This window comes from Sapajus apella, unplaced genomic scaffold (genome assembly GCF_009761245.1).
Source record: "Sapajus apella isolate SASKATOON/1434 unplaced genomic scaffold, GSC_monkey_1.0 scaffold71, whole genome shotgun sequence".
NCBI classification, from domain to species: domain Eukaryota; kingdom Metazoa; phylum Chordata; class Mammalia; order Primates; family Cebidae; genus Sapajus; species Sapajus apella.
This window is the reverse complement of record NW_022437011.1, coordinates 6,082,323-6,103,478: the sequence shown is the minus strand read 5'-3', so window position 1 is coordinate 6,103,478 and position 21,156 is coordinate 6,082,323. Positions and strand designations below refer to the sequence as shown.

Here is a 21,156-nt window from a genome sequence, read left to right as displayed (position 1 = left end):
CTAGAGAGTTCTCTATCCTCTCAACAAGGGCTCCAATGTCAAAGGGTCTTTATGGCTGCCTAGGCTGTTTTCATCCTTTGCTATTCTGTTCTGATTTGTAATTTAGATTGTTTGTTAAGATCTCAGAGCCAAAAGAATAGCAGTCAGCCTCAAAGGATCAAACAGTATCTCTATAGCAGGTGGAGCGTGGTAGAAGGCAGCTCCATGAAAATACTAAGGAACTGCACCAGTTCTAATTATAAGAGGGAAGGAGAAGCTGACCTCATCTGTTATCAATTAACCGTAACTGTTCAATTATCCTCAAAATTTGCCCCAAGACTCAGGCAGGAGGAACTGTAAACAACTTTAGAATCCAACCTTAGGTCCTTGTAGTGTGCAATCTATCAGTCCTTACTGCCATAATCCTTGCTTGGAGACATATAAAGTTGTTACCCCCTCTCCGCCATCCTAAACATGAATATCTAGTAAGGAAGGCATGAGTGAGTGAACAGCTTTGGAAGATTTCTGCTTTGCCTTACCAAAGCTGAAATGGTTTGAAAGGGTTCCTCAAACCATGTGGTTCAGGGGCCAACCATGAGAGGACAGCACCTCCAGAGACCTCTGTTTCCTCACATTTATCTCTACCAGAGAGCTACACACAATTAAAGAAAATCACAACACAATTTTTGAAGCATAGCCATAGAGAGGAAATTTGTGTCTGGAAATACAGCATCGGTGTTCTTATGTCACCAATGCTTCTGTCCCCAAGTCCAAAAGGCTAATCCAGCACCTGTCACCCTGCTGAGATAGGATTAAAGGCTGCCGGAAGCTGATCAAACTTAGCCCAGACTGAGCCCTGCAACATTTCTCCCCATCTCTCCATCTATTTCCTACCACAGTTTTTATAGCCTGTGTCTCTCCACACTAGAACATCAGCAACTTTGAAGGGAAGAACCCACTCTTAAAGCTTGTTTTATCTCTATCACCTCCAGTGCCCAGCATCATGTTGCACACAGATAGTGCAACAGGCTATCTGTAAGAGATATCCCAAACAGGCTTGTGGCATAAATACATAAGGACTCTGTGTGGGTCCACCTTTGTGTCAAGTTTCTTTTAAGATTCCCCTTAGCAGAATGGCCTGAGACCCTCCAGTGCCGTATGTTGAGTACTTCCCATACACCAGGCACTCTTCTAACTGCTTTGTGTGTATGAAATAATTCATTGCTTACATTGACCCTATGCAGTTGGCACTATTTTCATCGCCATTTTATAGAAGAAGAAACTGAAACATTAAGGGATTAAATAACTTGTTTAAAAAAAAAATACATATATATATATATATATATATATGAAGCTGTGGTTTAAACCTAGAGTCTCTGCTCCAGAGAGCTGCCCTTAACCACTGCATGCAACCACAGGCCCAAGTGCATGCGCACGTGCACACACACACACACCTTTAGTTACACTAGCACCATTACAACCTTCAATGCCTAACATAAACATCTTAGCTGCTGACTAACTGACCATCTGAAATGGACTTGATTCAGATCCTAAGAGTTGGTAGGACTTTTTAGAAAGAAGTCAAAAATCACCAGATGACAAACTCTGTCCCTTCCTTTTCTTTCATTAGAGTCTTACTTTATAAATCTCTCTTCAGCCCCCAAGACAAAGTGTGGATTCACATTGTAATGTGCGGAGAAATGTGTAAATTCACATTGTAATGTGAGAACACTGATTAGAGGCACCCAGTAAACACCACCCCTGTCCCACCCCATCATAAATGAGAAAATTCCTGAACCCTAAGTTAGACATTTTGATAAGGGTTTCGTGGAAAGCATCTTGAGGAATCCACCTCTAACTTAACCAGGACTTCGCTAACATTTGAGAATCACCCAGCCTCAAAGTTGTGCATGTTTCTTTTGGGAATGATTCAGCCAAGTTTGCCTTCACTCAGTTTCTAACTTGTAAACTAGGCCTTTGCTTAAGATCATGGCACCCAGTGGAAAGTGAGGGTGGCATTTGGTGAAAGAGACTCTGTCACAAAAGATGAGGAAGATGCTGGAAATATTCTCTTGAGTGATCTACCACAATCACAGCCACAGGCCTACATTGTTGGGATGTGGGACTCATATATCCAGGTCCCATGTAGGTGCTTACACTTGTGAGGGCTAAGAGCCCACTGGCATGAAACACAGAGTTGGTGCTGACTAGTAAACGCAGGTGCCCACCCCAAGGGTCCATGAATGCAAATTGTTTGGAGCCAATTCAGGAGCACTATTCAGTTGCTTTGACATTAATATATTTCTCAGAGCCAAAGAACACTGGCCAAGAAGCCTGGGGTGAGCTAGAGACTTCAATTCTACAAAATTCCCTGGCATGTACTCAGCTCATACATCCCAGTAAAGACTAAGCTGCTTTAGCCCACATTTTGGGGCTCCTCAGTTCTACACTCCAGGCACAGTGGGCTAAGGCCCACATCTTCATCTCTTTTTACACCTAAAGCTGGTACCTGACCCAGTTTTAATGATTCTGCAGCCAAGAGCTGCTGGCATATATTGGTTGACTTTTCTCCTCTATTTTGGCTCATCTGGTGGCCTTGCAAACGGAGAAAATTTTCCCCAAAGGTAATTTAGTTCAAAAATTATCTGTGTGAGTCAAATAGGGAATTTTACAAATAAAGAAAAAGAAAAAACATTGAAATGACTGGATCCCATTTGACCTTTATCAAAGTTTTACCAGATAAAAAGATGCATTCAAACCCAGAAGTATAGGAAAAGAACATCAATTCCTAAGCTCACTTTCCTCCCTATGACCTAGATCAAGTGGGAACTGAGCCCAGGGTAACTTTCCATGAAATCACCCAAAGTCATTTTCAGGACTTTTTATTATGGTTTATAGTAAACAAATAATTTTTGCAGATTCATCTTCTTCTAAAAGATAACAGCTTGAAGGAGGTAACAAAAAGAACATTAAATTCCTTAAACCAGGTCTTCTGGGGAAACCCAAAGCCAGCTTGGGTGCAGCTACATACAAATTCCAGCAGTCAAGTGCCTCACCTGGGTGAGAAGATGCATCCAAATGGTCATTGAAGATATTAGGTAAAGCCCACAGATAAAGGATGGGGAAATGGACCCCCTTAAGAGTTGTGTTTCTCTCAGAGTTCCCCAGCTTTTTCTGACCTTCTTGAAACCTTGCTGGGATACACAAGACCTGGTATCCCCTGCCATCTCTTCAGTCTCCCCTCTCCTCACACTCTACTCTCCTCCCTGCAGTCATTCTCCATCTCCCCTCACCTCTCATCACCAGCTCAGTCAGGACACAGTGACAAGAAACAATGTGATGGCTACCTAAGGCTGTCTCCTGGATACGCCAAAACATCCCAAGGTCCTGGTTGAGAAATGGGACTCCAAGATGCTAACATCATTTGCTAAAATGTCAAAAACTTCAAAGTAGTTATTTAACATCATGTAAATAAAAAAGAGACATGGTTTAATGCAGTTTTTTTCTGAATTTATATAATGTTTTATTTGTCCTTACATTTAATCTCTGCATTCTAAAACTAGTTATTGCCAAAAATAATCTATAGTCCTTAAACATTATTCAGAAATGTTATTGTAAAATATTTGTGGGCCTATTGTCAGATAAACATCTCTTTACATTTCTGAAGTTATTCCTAGTGTCATATGATAATATGCAGGTGAATTCTAACACAAGCAGGGATTCCCAATATTTGTATTTTTTTTAATCTAGATTTTAAAAAAGATAAAAACTAGCACTTTATTTCAATAAATGGATTCTATAGCATCAGAATCATAATAATGTTATGCTAATAACTACAATAATTAAAGGGGATGATTAACATACTGAAGCACATTAAAAGAACATTATTAAGCCATCTGATTTATAAATGTTATATTGAACATAGTCACAATCAGAAAAACTCTACTTAGAGAAATCCCTGTAATTGATCTTCTGTTGTACCAATAGTCTATCTCTTAGGTAACATTTTACAGTAGGACTCCTGAATGAGGCAGAATGTGAATGTCAATAATCAGTCACTGGTTGTAATTTAATATCTACCCTGGAAAAGGAACCGAGCTTCAGAAAAGATGTTCCTCTTTGCTCTTGTCTTTTTATCATACCTGGATGACGGGTAGGGGTTGGTGCTTAGATGAGGGCAATGTGCTGAGAAGAGTCCCCACTGAGTTCATTAACAGGAGGTTAGCAAGGACTCAATGTGCAGCCCCCAATTCAATCTCAAAGATCCAAGTGGCCTTTGGATGGGATGCCATGAGACAGAGAAGATGTGACTAGTATTTGCTCCCTAATAGGGCATCTTTTGGACCATTTCCAGCTTGTGACATTTCAGGCACTAGGCCCAAAGGAAAACTTTAATGAATTTTAGAATACAATCATAGAGACTATGTTCTGTAAAGATGCTGCAATAAAATTCAAATTTTTTAAAGCAGGGAGAAAAAAATCCTCTATGTCTGGAAACTAAATAATCCTTGAGTTAAAAATGAAATCAAAATGTAATTTATAAAATATGTAAACTGAATGTCAATGAAAATTTAGGAGAAGGCAGCTAAAGCAGTACCTAGTGAGAAATTTATAGCTTTAAATAAATGTATCAACATACAAGAAAGGTCGAGAACAAATACTATAAGAATGAAACCCAAGTAAGTAGATAAAACAAAAACTGAGCATACTCAAAGTGTATTTTTTAAAAATTGTGAACTTTATGTAGACATTATTTCTTCATATCCGCTCAGTTGGAGGTATCAGTGCAATCAGATGTAACATGATGATTGTGTCAGATGTCTTCTATCAGTTTCTCTTAGCCCCTCACACTAAGTCTTCTAAACAGGAAAATATTGACCAAATAAGTTCGTCCAGCAGCATCTCACATAAACTGAAAACTGCAAAATAGGTTGGTTAAAAAAAAAATCAGTCTTAGTAGGAAAAAATTAAAAATTGCAAAAATCACATAAGAGTTCAAGAAAAAATATTGTCTGGGTTCAGTTAGCAGTTTCTGTCCAAAATGAAGGTTTCTCTGGTTAAACTTTGATGAAACAATGCTTTAAAGAGAGAACTGCATCCACCTAGAACCAGTTTAACATGTCTTGCACACGTTTTCTTTCCAGCTAGGACGAACCCTGAGGAGCCCTTTTATGAAGTTTGTAGCTCATGCAGTTTCCTTTACCATCTTCTTGGGACTATTAGTTGTGAATGCATCTGACCGATTTGAAGGTGTTAAAACCCTCCCAAATGAAACCTTCACAGACTACCCAAAACAAATCTTCAGAGTGAAAACCACACAGTTCTCCTGGACAGAAATGCTCATTATGAAGTGGGTCTTAGGTAAGTAAGTCACTCGATTTTTATTCTCTCCTCACTAATTACAGTAGGAAGTTATTAAACTCTGATTTCTGAACTTCTCCCTCTCCTCTTCAGTGTACTCTTGCCAGACAAAATGGTGAGTGGGTGACCAAAAAAAAAAGTCATAGTCAATTTCTGTATTTAAGATGCACAGACCTGTAATACAAATTTTAATTTTGAAAGGAAACATTTGAGGCGGTGGGTAGGGGGGGTGAAATTTTTTAAGTACATGTATTTAACATTCATTACACATGTATTGAAAGTAGTCTCATGAGGAAACATACTATTTTGATCATTTAAATATAGTCCACCAGAAGGCTTAAGAAAATAAGTTCAGATTCTAAAAAAGGGCATAAAATTGCACAGCTTAAAAGGTATTTCTGCTGTCACTGAATACTGGAATATAGTAGAATTGTGATGATAAATATACATTTAAAAATTTTGGAGAGTAACATTTTCTTATTATTTGTATAAATGAGTGTACTAAAAGGCTATGAAATTCCTCTTGTAGAGATATTTTGTGCTGCCAAGGCCTGCCACTGAAGCTGCCAAGGAAATTGTTCCCAATTTCCTCATTGATTAACTAAGAAGGGCTATCTGTCTTTTACCCAATTTATGAGAACCATTACTAGAAGGAATAAGCAAAATAAAATAAAACTGGCAGTGGCTAAAATTGAATGTGGCAAAATGTGTTATTGATTTTTCTAACACTGAAAACTGCAAAATCGGTTGGTTAAAAAAAAAATCAGTCTTAGTAGGAAAAAATTACATATTGCGAAAACCATAATCAGTGATTCTGTATATAAACCTTATCAATAAATTTTAAGAGTTACATCAAAAATATGTGAATTTGATTGGAATATTTTAAGTAAAACAGAAGATTAAAAAGACAAATAATTAATGCAGTATCAAGATTTGACCAAGTAATTCAGCTGGCTTAATGGTGTTCACCTCAGATTTTGCTTTCTGGACAGAAATTTAATATCGGTATAATTTTCATTGTTTATATTCACAAACAATGAGTCAAAATGTATTCAAGGAGCCTGTGCCATCAATCAACAAAATCACAATAGAACAAATACTTGAAAGGATAACCTAACGTATGGCCTATGCTAATTAAATAATAGAGCCCAAAAGTGCTACAAGAGTAGAACCACTAGAGGCCGTCCTATGGATGCCCACACTGAGACCAATTGGAAAAATGGTCTGTAAGTTGGGTCTCTAAATAAGTGGAAGAAGATGAGACAAATGGTTTCATCCAAAGGGCAGAGGAAGGACAGCCCACCAGGCTTCCCAGGGACTTTATAAAACCAGCAACCCTGTGACCAAAGGCTCATTTAGTGAAGTCACTGGCACTAAGGTTGGGAAGGGACGTTAAAGTCTGTTACAGAGTGAGTTCTGTAGCCTTATCTTCACAATTCAGAATCTGTCCCAGTTCTCCCTAGTACATACCCTATTGTTTAACTAAACTGAGCACTTTAACACTAGGCGCTTAGAAAAAAATCTCTCATCTTGGGTTTATGAATAAAATTTAAAGTATTTATAGCACCAATCACCCATCCACCCCATTTTCCCACCTGGACCCCAGGTAGAAGACTCGTAATGCAACCATACTTTCCCTTGAAGAGATTTGGTGACTGTTAGAGAAACCTCTTGCACAATGACTTCCTCCTGAGTCCTCATATTTCTCTTCCTGGGTGTCAGAGCATTATTCCAATAAAAGGGATGTGTCTCTAGCTATAGGATCTCCAACTTGTATAGCTTAGTCCCTGCTTCTGACCCTCAGAGCACAATTCAAGACTGTTATATCAGAAGCGTTGTAGAGGGAAGGACTTCTCACTGGCCTCTTTCCAGAATAAAAACTGTAGTTACTTTTTCTTACCTAGAGAATGTTTTCAAATTTTTTGTTACAAATAATTTTAATGAAATGCAAAAAACAAGAGAAGAGCGTAATGAACTCCATGGACCTATCTCTCATCTTCAATGATAAACAATTTATGGCCAATCTTTGTTCCATCTATACTTTATACTTCTCCCACTTCCCTTCTCCCTGACCTTGAATTATTTTGAAACAAACTCCAGTTATCATAAATTTCATCTGTTAACTTTGTTGTGTATATCACTGCAATGTAACATCTCTTTTTCCTTTTAGCAATCTTTTCTTCTTCTGTGCTTCATGGTCGCTGATATTTTTTTCCTGTGGTTTTTGTGATTTTAATCCCAATCAGTGAGTTTTTCATTTCAGATTTTTTTTTTAAATTCTTAAAATCCTATTTAGCTCTCTTTTATATCTCCCATTTCCTTCCTCATCATATCTGTATTTTCCTTTAAATCCTTGAACATATTTACAGCAACTGTTTTGAAATCTTGACTCCTAACTCTATCATCTTTGTCATTCCTGGGCTGATTTCTATCGACTAATCTTGCTCCTAATTATGGATGACCTTTTCCTGCATCTTGAAATGCTTGGTAATTTTGGGTTGAGTGATGGGCACTCTGCATGTTATGGTTGTGAGCATCTGGATTTTGTCTTCCTTAAATTTTTGGCATTATTCTGACAAGCTGTTATGTCACTTGCAGACCAGTTTGATCCATGTAAGGCTTTCTCATAGTAGATCTTTAGAAGCCTTACTGTAAAGATTGTTTATCTTTGTACTATAAAGAAACACTTCAGGGGTCTCTACTAAATGCCCTGGGTAATCAACAAGGAGTGTCAACTCTGGATGATCAGAACTCAAGTATCTCCCCATTCTAGCTCTGGAAACTGTTTGGCTTACAGCTCCTTGGCAGTTGTTGGTGGAGTTTCACTCAATGAATTCATGACTTAGTATTCAGCAAACATTCAAAAGAACCCCTATTTAAGTTTCTGGTATCTTTTGTTTGCTTAGTTTTGGTTTGTTTCTTTGCTTGCTTGTTTTTGCATAGGACCCTTCTCTCTGGAGCTCTGCCCCACGCTGTAATCACCTGAGCCTTCCAAAACCCCATTCTGTCTCTTCAACTCAGTGAGACTGCCTGCTATGCTTCTGGGATCCCTCTCCATGTACTACAGACTGTAACGTGCCTCCAGAAAGCAAGCCTTTGTGGTCATATGGTTTGCCTCACTTGTTTCCCTTTACTTAGGGATCACAGTTCAGTGCTGCCTATTTCCGATGCCTAAAAATAGTTCTTTTTGTTTTTGTTGTATTTGTTGTTTGTTACTCCATCCTGGCTAGTAACAGAACTCAGAACACTTTTTCTAAAAGAGAACCAGAAAAAGCATTATCAAGCCTAAAAGGAAATTAATAATATCTTAGTATCTTCAAATATCCAGCCAATAACCAAATTTCTTTCACTGAGAGAGGTAGGTTGAATAAATATCCACATGACTTCTTCTTTCCTTCACTCTTCCTTCAAATCACTGTTCAAATTTCACCTTATCAGCGTAATTGCGCAGGTCAGCACATGCCCTCTTATCCCTCTACTCTGATAAGGTGAAAAGCATTCCAGGCAAAAGGAATAGTATGTGTTAAAGTCTGGATTCAGGAGCAAGCTGGACGTGTTCAAGGAACAGCAAAGAGACTAGTGTGGCTGATGCAGATGAATGAGGAGGAGAGAAGCAGAGATGAAGTTAGAGGAGGTAGCCTTTGGAGAGTTTTCAGCACAGAAGTGACATCATATGACCTCAGTTTTTAAAGGATCACTGACAGCTATGTAGAGAACAGATCATTGTGGGATAACAGCAACAGCCAGGAGACCGATCAGGAGGCCACTGCAATAATTCTGACAGGAAATGGCTGATTTGAGGAGGTGGCAGATTGTGATTACATTCTGAAGGTAAAATCAATAATGCTTACAGTTGGATTGTATATGGGATGTGATAGAAAGAAAGCAGTCAAGAACAATTCCAGATGTTTAGTTCATGCAATGGCTTATTAGAAAGCCACTTACTAAGACAGAAAAGACCCAACAGGGAGCAGTTTGCAGAGGGAACAGAGATGAAAACCAAGACTTTAGTTGAGACACATATTTAGACATTCATGTGGAAATGCCAAGTAGCAACTGAATATACGTGCCTGAAGTTCAGAGGGGAGATTGGGGCTGAAAACATAAATTTGGACATATCAGTGCATGTAAATTATGTAACATCATTGCAACTAGGAATGTGGGCAGAGAACTAAGGACCAAGCCCCAGAGCACAACAATGTTTAAAGCATGGGAAGATGAGAAGTATCCAGCAAAGAAGGCTAAAGGAAGAGAAGAACCAAGAGAGTGCTGGCCCAGATGCCAAAGGATCTGTGGCAAGAACCAGAAAGTGATGACAATGTTGAATGCTGCTGATGGGTCAAGTATCATGAGGCTGGGGATCTGACCATCAGCTTTGGAAGCAAAGTCCCTGAGCGGGCAACAGGGAATGGGATTTAGTGTGGAAGCAGACTTGACCTTAAAGGTGGAGCACAGTGCGGGTGGATTGGGAGATGCAGTAATGGGAGCATTCACAAGTTATTTTCTGATATTTTCTATTTTCTCAATTTTTACTCAGTAAATATGTTTTAGTTATTAGGCTACACACACACACACACACACACACACACACACACACACACACACACTATATTATATCAGGCACTGTGTCAGGTACTAGGGAAGCAGCTATAAGTAGAATTAAGTTATCTTGTTCTAAGTACTGTCTGTAGCTCTTTAATTATTATAAAAATAGTAATAGCCTGAGAGGCAGATTTGAGCACTGTGTTTATAAGAAGGGTCTTTGTGCTGGTGCACCCTGAGACCCAGCATGTGATCTCTGCTCAGACGTGGAGATATATGAGGTATTATCAGGCCCCTGCTGAGGAAGACTTGCAATTCTGCTCCTAGGCACTGCCAGGCAGGCCTTGTATCGGTTAGAAACACAACAGCACAGTTTTTTTCTCCCATGACATATCACACTCATAAAGGAAATACTTTGAACAGACTGACTATAAAGATACCCAAACCATAACTCCCTCTTTATCAGAGGCAACTCTAGAGTTAAACAGAACTTCAGGACCCTAACAACTCCAAAGTACTTTCAGGAATGGAGAGTTTGGCTACAAAAGGCTGAATGACCTTGTCCAGGTCTCCTTGCTGCTGCTCTTCCCACCCCATGACTCAGTCTGGTCTCAACACAGGAGTTACAGTGATCCACTTAAAATCTAATTGAGTCTTCTCATTCTTTGCATCAAGACTCCAGTGGCTTCCCATTTCCCTCAGAATGGCAGCCAGTGTCTTTATAATGGCCTATAATGCTCTCACCTCTCCACCCCATCTCTATGACCTCCTCTTCCACTGCTTTCCACCTCATTCACTCTGTTTCAGCCCCCTGGTCTCCCTGCCTTGCACTGCTTCTGCCTTAGAACCCTTGGTCTGGCTGTCCCCTCTGCCTGGAGAGTTCTTCCTGCAGAATCTGGATGGCTCAGTCCTTCACCACCTCAGATCTTTACTCAAAGTGAGGCCTTTCAACCCAAGCTGTTTAAAATTGCAAGTCCTCCCACCCTTACCATCCTCTGAGTCCCTCTTTTCCGCATAAGCATTAATGCCTCTGACAATGCTGTATGCTCTACTTTGTTTCCTCCTGTCTCAATTCATACTGATATTTCTGTACTCACAAATTTAAAGCTGACTCCTTTCATCTTCTGTTTACCTGTAGCCCTCTCTTCACATGGCCATCTGGTTTTCCTGATCACCTCTTTCAATGACCACTTGTGTTGACAATAACTTACTTCCCAGTACCCTCATCCTATGGGGCATGTAGGTTGTTGTTCTGCTGATTTACAGTTCTATAGGAAGGCCAAGCCAATTAGAAATACAGTCTTCCTTTCCTCCACGTATGTTGCCCAGTTATCAGCAGAATTATGAGAAAATTCTAGATTGTTATTCCAGGATATTTAAGGTATGGGCAGAGAAAGTAAAAGCCACAAGGAGACTAAGAAGACATAGCCAGACAGGCAAATAAAACCGAGGAGAACATAATATCAAGGAAGCCAAGCGAGGGGCAAGGCTGTGGAAGGAGGGACGAATTTGCTGGCAGGCATGTATATCCTAGAGACCCATCAGATGAAGAGAGGACTCAATGAACCAGCGACCATCACTCCTTCCAGCCTGGAGAATCTCTAACATACACCTACCATAGGAACCTGTCTTTGTCGCTTGCGTTATAAGCAATGATTCCAGGGTAGCTGCAAGAATAATAAGCTTATAAGTTTTTTGACTGGAGGTTATAGCACTAGAGATGCTCAGCTGAGGATCATCATGCTGGTAGTTCCCAGAAAGCCGTCAGAGGCTTGGAGGTCAGCAAGCCTCTCCATCGTGCATGTGATTTCTCCATCTAGGAGTAAATGCCTGGCATGGTAGTAAAATACATTTAAAATACTAGATAGGAGAAGAGCTTGTGAGTGTGTCCCTTTCTCTTTGGTGGTTTTGCCTCTCTGAATGGTGGCTGGCACAACAGAGGAGCTCAACAATGTCTGTTAGTTACCTGGGTGAATGAGTCCTAGCCAGTGAGAGGAAGCTTGTTCCCAGCGGAGGGCATGGCAGGAGACAGCACAAGGCTCCTGGGCTGCCTGTGTGACTTTGGACAACTTACTTGCCACCTACGTAGGTGAGTTTCTTTATCTGTAAAGTGGGGATAATTATAAGAGCTATCTATCAGATTATTATGAAGCCTTAGCATTTATTAAGTGCTTACAAAGGGCCCGGCACCTAGAAGGTGTTCAATAATTAGAGGCTACCATAATTAGAAAAAAAGGAGGAGGAAGAAGAGGAGGTGCTTTGTTAGGAAATTTTTGAATCTATTAATATCATCCCCTTGCCTGGAAAACAAATGAACCCTGAATGTGTCTGAGGCCCACATTTGTTGCAAAAGACCTCCTATTGAGATAGTGTTTGGATGTTAGGGCCTGTGGGTTCAGAGCTACTAGGCATACTCTCCCCGCTGTGAGTTCACAGAACACTCAAACTGGGGACCAATGGTAAGAAGTTGGCCTGAGAGAACAGAGAGGCAGATGCAATGCCCTGGGACAGTAGCCCTTGGGGGCCAGGACCATTTAAAGAATGTGCATACTTAAGTCTCACAGGACTTTAAAGGGGGAGCCCTTCTGAATGCCATCTGAGGCAGGGACAGGACTGAACTGCCTTTTAGCTGACAAGCTCCATCTCCATAGCCTGCAGGACATTACTTAGAACCTGCGTATAAGAAGCTACTCATTTCTCTTGAGGCTTCCTGGCACTTCCCAGCCTGTTCAGCTGCCAGGCACCCTCCTTAATTATTAGTGACCTTGTTCTCTAAGGCTCCAGGCATCCCTGAGTGAGAATTTTGCCTGAAGGAGGCTCAAGTGTAGGCCACAGCCTTACCCCTTGAGCCCTGGGCTCTAAACACTACTCTGATTAACATGCTGAAGGCAGAAGACCACAGGGCTCAGCTTGGATATAAAATGCTGAACTACCCTTGGCACTGTGGAGGGACGGGGCCTAATTTCACTCCCTAAAATACTTAATTTCACACATTTCCTTTTTCATTAAGCATTCCTGCTGCTCAGACCCTTGGGCCTATGTTACTTTTACTTATGGCTCTGGAATAATTTAAATTCCTCTGGGTGAGTTAATATTTAAATCTAAGAAGACTCATGCAGGCATTTGACCATGGAGGAAGTGATTCACAATGCCCAGTGAGAAGCTACTATATGGGTCAGAAAAGTTAGTTTTCTGAAAATAATTTGCATTTCAGATTCATAGAGCTTTTAGTACTTGAAGTTACCTCCAAACCCCAAATTCATTCATTTCACAAATATAGAATCTAAGACCCACAGCAAATCAAGGGACTTAGCCAAAGTCATACTGCCGATTAGTGGCCAATCTAGAACTTGAACCCAGGGCTTCCTGGATTAAAGCCAATCACTCTTAAGTTACAGCCTGTGACTCTCCTAGTGCCAAGCTAAAAGCAGTTCCACTCAGACACTGGGAATTTTAATTTGGGGGTAGAGGAAAGCAACAAACGCTATTCTTATACTCATTAAAAAATTGATTTTTAAAATCCATTTTAAAAATACCTGTTGCATAGTCACAGAGGAAAGCACATTTCAGTGTTAAGAAATTACTTCACTGACTTATCACAAAAATTTTGATGGGGTATACCTGAGACATAGCTTTGTTAACAAAAAAAAAAAGGAAGCAGGGGCAGGGGGTGGTTCTGCCCTGCCACTGCAGGGTAAACATACCTGCAACGTTTTTTAAATATTTCCTATTGTGGGGATTCCAAGTTGATACAAACATGCAGATCTTCATTAAACAATGCCATGATTCTTCTCCAAACAGCTGCTCTCAAATTACTTTTCTCCTTAGAAAAACATTTCAAATCCTTTTATTTGATGGGCCATTTTCAACAGAAAGGGAAATTTTCTGATTAAAACAGCCCCTGGGCATAGTCCCACACAAGTGAAGGTGATCAGCTCATCACTCAAATGTGCCCAGATGCAGGCCTTTGAGCAAGTTAGCCAGGCTCTGACCAGGGCAGAGCCCCCATTACTGTCTGCTCCCAGCATCGTCTATGGCTCCAGGCTTTTTCAGCAGCTGGACCTTTAAAGATCATTGTATTATGTAGGCTTCTGTGAGTGTGCTCGGGTTAAGGTCCGGGAAAAAGAAAGGAGGAAACACAAGCGAATGGTTGGCATGGAACTGCTGGAGGACTGTAGGGTGGGCCTGCTTCGCTAGAATATAGGGTGTATGAAAATTGTGGGATACCATAAGAAGGTGTGACCGCCTAGCTTTGGAGTCTGGACTTTATCTTGGTATTATAAGGAATACCACAGGTATCTGAAGAGAGAAGTGACCATGATATGACCCATACTTCTTGAGTTAAGAGAATAGAGTTGAAGACTAAAAGAGCAAGATGGATCTGACATCCACCAGAGGAGGATCTGCAGAACTGCAGTGATCCTAGTGACAGCCAGAAGAATCGGGGGTGCAAGAGTAGGAATACTGGGTAAGGGTATGACGCAGCGAGAGTGGGAGGGATGGGGACGCCAGCTTGAGGGTGTAATATTGGTACTGGCAAGACATCCACTAACCCACTAATAGCAGTCTCTGTCTATCACGGGAATTCAGCTTGAAGTTCTTAAGGAAAAGTACGAAGATATTCATCTGTGAGACATATGCAAGGAAATGAAGGATGAAGTTTCAGGGCTAGATGAACTTAACCTCACTGAGGTCAGACAGAAGAATGGGAATGGCGACAAACTTGGAAAGCTTCAGCCTTTGAGGACTGTGCAGAGTTAGAAAAGCAGCAAAGAAAGCTAAGGGGAAACAATGGGAGGGGCAGGAGGGAAAGCAGGCCATCATGTCTGATGAACACGATCAAGGAACTGCCAAGAGAGGCTGCTGGTGTTAGCCTCTAGGGACTGTGTGGTCACAGCTGGAACTGTTTCACTCACCAAGCAGCTGGTGATTCCTTTATCACATGAATCCCTCTAAATATACAGGTTAAGTGTAGCATGGTTCCACATCAAAGCTGTCCCAGGTCTGAGAAGCTATAAGACTCTAGTGACATAAAATGTTCAAGAGTCTTTTCTACACATTAACTGATTTGAACCTAATTTTATTTCCTGGAGAGCCAGAAGAGTACAGCGGTCAAGAACATGAACTCTAGGGGCACACCTTCTGGGTTCAAATTCCAGATCTCCTGCTTTCTAGCAAGGCATATTGCAACCATCTGTGCCGCTGTTTCATCAGCTGTAAAAATAGGATAGTAACAGAATGTACTTCATAGGGTTGTTGCAAAGATTTAAGATAATACATATATACATATGACAGTGCCTAGCACATAGTAGATCCTCAAATTGAAACTGAATCGTTACGTTTCAATACAGGCATACCTCAAAGATACTGCAGGTTCAGTTCCAGACCACAACAAAACAAGTATCACAATAAAGAAAGTCCCAGGAGTTTTTGGTTTCCCAGGGCACAGAAAAGTTACATTTAGACTATAGTGTGGTCTATTAAGCAATAGCAGCATGTCTTAAAAAATGTGCGTACCAAAATTTTAAAATTACTCTACTGCTAAAAAATGCGAATAGTCATCTGAGCCTTCAACAAGGCATAATCTTTTTGCTGTTGGAGGGTCTTGCATCAATGTTGATCGCCACTGACTGATCAGAGGGGTGAGTGTTGAAGGTTAAAGTGGCCGTGGCAATTTCTTAAAATAAGACAATGAAGTTTGCTGCATCAATTAACTATTCCTTTCACTAAAGATCTCCCTGTAGCATGTGATGCAGTTTCATAGCATTTGACCCAAAGTAGAACTTCTTTCAAAATTAAGCTCAATACCCTCAAAGCTTGCTGCTGCTTTGTCAACTAAGTTTACAGAATATTCTAAATCCTTTGTCATCATTTTAACAATGTTCACAGCATCTTCACCATTTGAGTCTAAAGAAACCATTTTATTTGCTCATCCATAAGAAACAATTTCTCGTCCATTGGAGTTTTATCCTGAAATTGCAGGAATTTAGTCACATCTCAAGCTCTGCTTCTAGTTCTCGTTCTCTTATTTCCATATCACATCTGCAGTAACTTTCTCTGCTCAAGTCTTGAACCCTCAAAGTAATCCATGAGGGTTGAAATCAACTTCTTCCACTTAATGCTGATATTCTGACCTCCTCCCATGACTCCCAAATGTTCTTAACAGCATCTAGAATAATAAATCCTTTCCAGTAGGTTTTCAATTTACTTTGCCCAGATCCATCAGAAGAATCATTACTTAGGGCAGCTATGACCTTATGAAATGTATTTTTTAAATAATAAGACATGAAAATCAAAATTACTTCTTGATCCATGGGCTGCAGAATGGATACTATATTAACAAGCATGAGAACAATGCTAACCTCCTATACATCTCAATCAGAGCTCTTGGGTGACCATGTGCATTGTCCATGAGCAGTAATATTATGAAAGAAATACATTTTTTTTCTGAGCAGTAAGTCTCAACAGTGGGCTTAAAATATTCAGTAAACCATGCTGTAAACATATATGCTGTCATCCAGGCTTTTTTGTTTCATTTATAGAGCACAAGAAGAGTAGATTTAGGCCACACGTGGTGGCTCATGCCTGTAATCCCAGCACTTTGGGAGGCTTGAGGTGGGTGGATCACAAGGTCAAAAGATCAAGACCATCCTGGCCAATATGGTGAAACCCTGTCTCTACTAAAAATACAAGCATTAGCTGGGCATGGTGGCATGTGCCAGTAGTCCCATCTACTCAGGAGGCTGAGGCAGGAGAATCACTTGAACCCCAGTGGTGGAGGTTGTAGGCAACCAAGATCGGGCCACTGCACTCCAGTCTGGCAACAAAGTGAGACTCCATCTCAAAAAAACAAAAAAAAAAGAGAGAGAGAGAGAAGATTTAGCATCATTCTTAAGGGCACTAGGATTTTTGGAATGGTACATGAACATTGGCTTCAACTTAAAGTTACCAGCTACATTAATCCCTAACATGAGAGTCAGCCTGTCCTCTGAAGCTTTGAAACCAAGCACTGATGTCTACTCTATAGCTCTGAAAGTTCTAAATGGCATCTTCTTTCAAGATAAAGCTGTTTAATCTACATTTAAAAATCTTTGGTACTGTAGCCACTGTTATCAATTATCTTAGCTCGATCCTCTGGTAACTTGTTGCAGCTTCTACATTGGCACTTGGTGCTTCATCTTATACTTTTATGTTATGGAAATGGCTTCTTTCCTTAAACCTTATAAACCAGCCTCTGCTAGCTTCACACTTTTCTTTGGCAGCTTCCTCACCTCTCTCACACTTCACAGAATTAAAAAGAGTGAGGGTCTTCCTCTGGTTTAGGCATTGGCTTAAGGAAACACTATAGCTGGTTTAATCAATCACTTGTGAATTCACTGGAGTAGTACTTTTAAATTCCTTCAGTAACTTGTTCTTTGCATTCAGACTTAGCTGTTTGGCACAAGAGGCCTAGCTTTTGGCATATCTCAGCTTTTGACACATCTTCCTCACTAACCTTAATCATTTCTAGCTTTTGATTTAAAGTGAGAAATGTGCAACTCTTCCTCTCATTTAAAAGCTTAGAAACCATTGTAGGATTATTAATTAGCCTAATGCTAATACTGTTAAAATACTGGGAATAGGGAGGCCCAAGGGGAGGGAGACAGACAGGGAAATAGCAGGTCAGTGGAGCAATCAGAACACACAAAATGTTTATTGATTAAGTTCACCGTCTTATATGGGAGTGTTTCATGATACCTCCAAACAGTTACAATAATAACATCAAAGATCACTGATCACAGATCACCATAGTGAATATAATAAAGAAAAGGTTTGAAATAAGGTGAGAATTACCAAAATGTGACATAGAGACACAAAGTGAGCACGTTATTGGAAAAATGGCACCAATAGACTTTCTCAACACAAGGTTGCCACAAACTCAAAACTTTAATTTGAAAAGAAAATCCCACAGTATCTGTGAAGCATAATAAAGCAAGTGCAATAAAATAACCTATGCCTGTAGTTTAAAATAATTTAAATAGTATTAGTAATTATTTAGTGATCAGTCAATCTAAAGGTATTGAACAGCATTATTCAATAGAAATATAGTGCAAGCAACAACCTTAAGCCATATAGATAATTTTAAATTTTCTAAAAGCCATATTATAAAGACAAATAGGTGAAATTAATCAATAATATGGTTTACTTAACCTATCATATCCAAAATATTATCACTGCAACATGTAATTGATGCAAAAAATTATTGGTGAGATGCTTTACATTCTTTTTTTTTTTTTTTCCGAGACAAAGTCTCACCCGGTCACCAGGCTGGAGTTCAGTGGTGCCATCTCTGCTCACTGCAACCTCTGCCTCCTGGGTTCAAGCAATTCTCCTGCCCCAGTCTCCTGAATAGCTGGGACTACAGGTGCATGCCACCATGCCCAGCTAATTTTTGTATTTTTAGTAGAGACGGGGTTTCACCATGTTGGCCAGGATGGTCTCAATCTCTTGACCTCATGGTCCGCCGATCTCAGCCTCTCAAAGTGCTGGCATTACACGTATGAGCCACCGGCGTCCAGCCTTGCATTCTTTTTTCATAATAAGTGTTTGAAATCCGGTGTACATCTTACAATTACAACACCTCTCAAACTGGACTAGACACATTTCAAGTGCTCAGTATCCACATGTGACTGGTGGCTATGATATTGGACAGTGCAGGGCTAGAAGGATACTCATCAACTATTAGCTCAGGCCACCTCACAGAGATGGCTTACAGCAAGGGTCCCCAGCCCCTGGGCCACCAACTGGTACCAGTCCGTGGCTTGTTAGCTGAGCTGCTCAGCAGGAACTGAGTGGTAGGCAAGCCAACAGTACTGCCTGAGCTCTGCCTCATGTCAGATCAGCAGCGGCATGACATTCTCATAGGAGCCTGAACCCTATTGTGAACTATGCATGTGAGGGATCTGGGTTGCCATCCTATGAGAATCTCATGGCTGATTATCTGAGGTGGAACAGTTTCATCTGGAAACTATCCCACCCCTTACCCCTACTCCCGTCCCGCCCTGTGTTAAATTGTCTTCCATGAAATCCATCCCTGGTGCCAAATGGGCTGCTGGCTTAGAGGAAGGCTGGGGGAACTAGTAATATTTTGTTTATATACTTCTACATTGTTGAATATGTAACAATGAGGACACATGTCTTTAAAATCCAATAAGTTATGAAAGTGTAAACATAAATCTAATGGCAGGGCGCCAGTGGCTCCGCCTGTAATCCCAACATTTTGGGAGGCTGAGGCAGGTGGATCGTCTGAGGTCAGGAGTTCGAGACCAGCCTGGCCAACATAGTGAAACCCCGTCTCTCCTAAAAATACAAAAAATTAGCTGGGCATAGTGGCGTGTGCATGTAATCCCAGCAACTCAAGAAGCTGAGGCAGGAGAATCTCTTGAACACAGGAGGCAGAGGTTGCAGCGAGCTGAGATCACACCATTGCACTCCAGCCTGGGTAACAAGAGTGAGAACCCATCTCAAAAAAAAAAAAAAAAAAAAAAAAAAAAAATGAAAAGAAAAAAAAAAGAAAAAATCTAATAATCTCAAATTAATGTTCATGTCGCAAAAATACAGAAGCATTCTAATCTGGGACTTAAAAAAAAAACTGGGTTCTATGTCCAAAATAAACCATAGTTCTAGGTTCTTGGGGAATTTCTGTAGAATCTGAGGATGTGGGGGGACCTTCAGAAAGCCCTTTACAATTCCTGGACCTCAGTTTCCCTATATTTAATTTAGGACAGATTGATTCCTTAAGGACTCCCAGCTCTTAAAGTGTATAAGTGTCTACAACTGCATTTCTCCTATATTCCCTCCAAAAATCTATCAATGAATGAGAACTCTCTCCTCACTTCCAGAGACGGTGTGTTTGTAGGCGCGGGGCCAAGTCTCAGGGTCTCCTGAGTCTAAATCTGTCTTTGAAGACATGTTTCTGTCTGCCTCTGGCTATCGATGGTCCCAGCTCCAGTTATACTCTGTTTCCCTCCATGAACTCAGGGTGGTCACAAATGCCAAGAGAGCCGAAAAATGAGCCTGGCCGTCTCCTTCTCCCGCAGGAATGATTTGGTCTGAATGCAAGGAAATCTGGGAGGAGGGGCCGCGGGAGTACGTGCTGCACCTTTGGAACCTGCTAGATTTTGGGATGCTGTCCATCTTTGTGGCCTCCTTCACAGCACGCTTCATGGCCTTCCTGAAGGCCAGCGAGGCACAGCTGTACGTGGACCAGCACGTGCAGGATGACACGCTGCACAACGTCTCGCTTCCGCCGGAAGTAGCCTACTTCACCTACGGTGAGTCGCAGGCGTGCTTTCCCCTGCTCCATTCTGGCACTTCTGGGACATGGCCCTGGCGCTTCACCGTGGCTGGTGAATTTGTAATGTAATTTGTAATCATGTGGCCCATGATTTGTGACGCGGCCGACTTTGGCAGCTCCACTGTCAGTGCAGAGCACCCTCTCCACCTGAAAAAAAGCCCTGGTCCCGGAAGTGTAGCCAGCTGAATAGAAGGTGGAATTAGTGACTTTGAGAAATGAATCTTTCTGTGTTAAGGATGAGTTTGTTTCTGAAGGGCCCTTGGGAACATTTCTGTAGCTTGTTTGTTTTTAGGAAACGTCTTGTTTCTGATGTGCATCCAGGAGCACTAAAGGGATACGTATATGCGGAAGAATTTTCCTCCTATGTTGGATCCCTGTGCTTTGTGCAAAAATAAATTCTGCTTTCCCAGTTATTGCTTCGCGGCAAGATAGATTCTTAGGAGATACCTTAATTCGTGCAAACTACAAGGCCTAATAGTTTGATATGGTAGATTGAGGCTTTAGGAATAATAATAGCAGTTATAACATATATTTATTGAGAACTCACTATATCCCAGAAACTGTGTAGACATTGTATACACAGAATTTTAATCCTTGCAAATAGCCCTGCAAAAAGGGGTCCTTCTTTTGTCCCTATTTTAAACATGAAGAATCAAGTTTTTATGGCAGGGCTTATAACGTTTCCAGAAATACAGGATTGCCTTGTATAGCAGGAAATCCTGGCCTGACATGATTTGAAAATCATGCTGAATGGCATAGAAATTATGTACCCAAGCTTTGGAGTAGAAGAGACCTGGATTCAAACCCTAGTTCGGTAGTTTACTGTGAGATCTTGTTTACTTAACTTTTCTAAGCTTCCATTTCTCATATGTAAAACAGCGGTAATAATATCTATGTCAAAAGGGTTTGCTTTGAGGGTTGAATAAAATAGCATATGT

General features: G+C 40.8%; 1 protein-coding gene across 1 annotated transcript in view; it reads left to right on the top strand.

The window, feature by feature from the left end:
- Positions 1-21,156, top strand: part of TRPC7 (transient receptor potential cation channel subfamily C member 7) — a 148,162-nt gene that overhangs the window by 88,757 nt on the left and 38,249 nt on the right. Inside the window, exons 5-6 of the mRNA XM_032250356.1 lie at positions 5,124-5,340; positions 19,962-20,195. Coding sequence (XP_032106247.1) covers positions 5,124-5,340; positions 19,962-20,195 — 451 coding nt within the window. The remainder of the gene's footprint in view (positions 1-5,123; positions 5,341-19,961; positions 20,196-21,156) is intronic.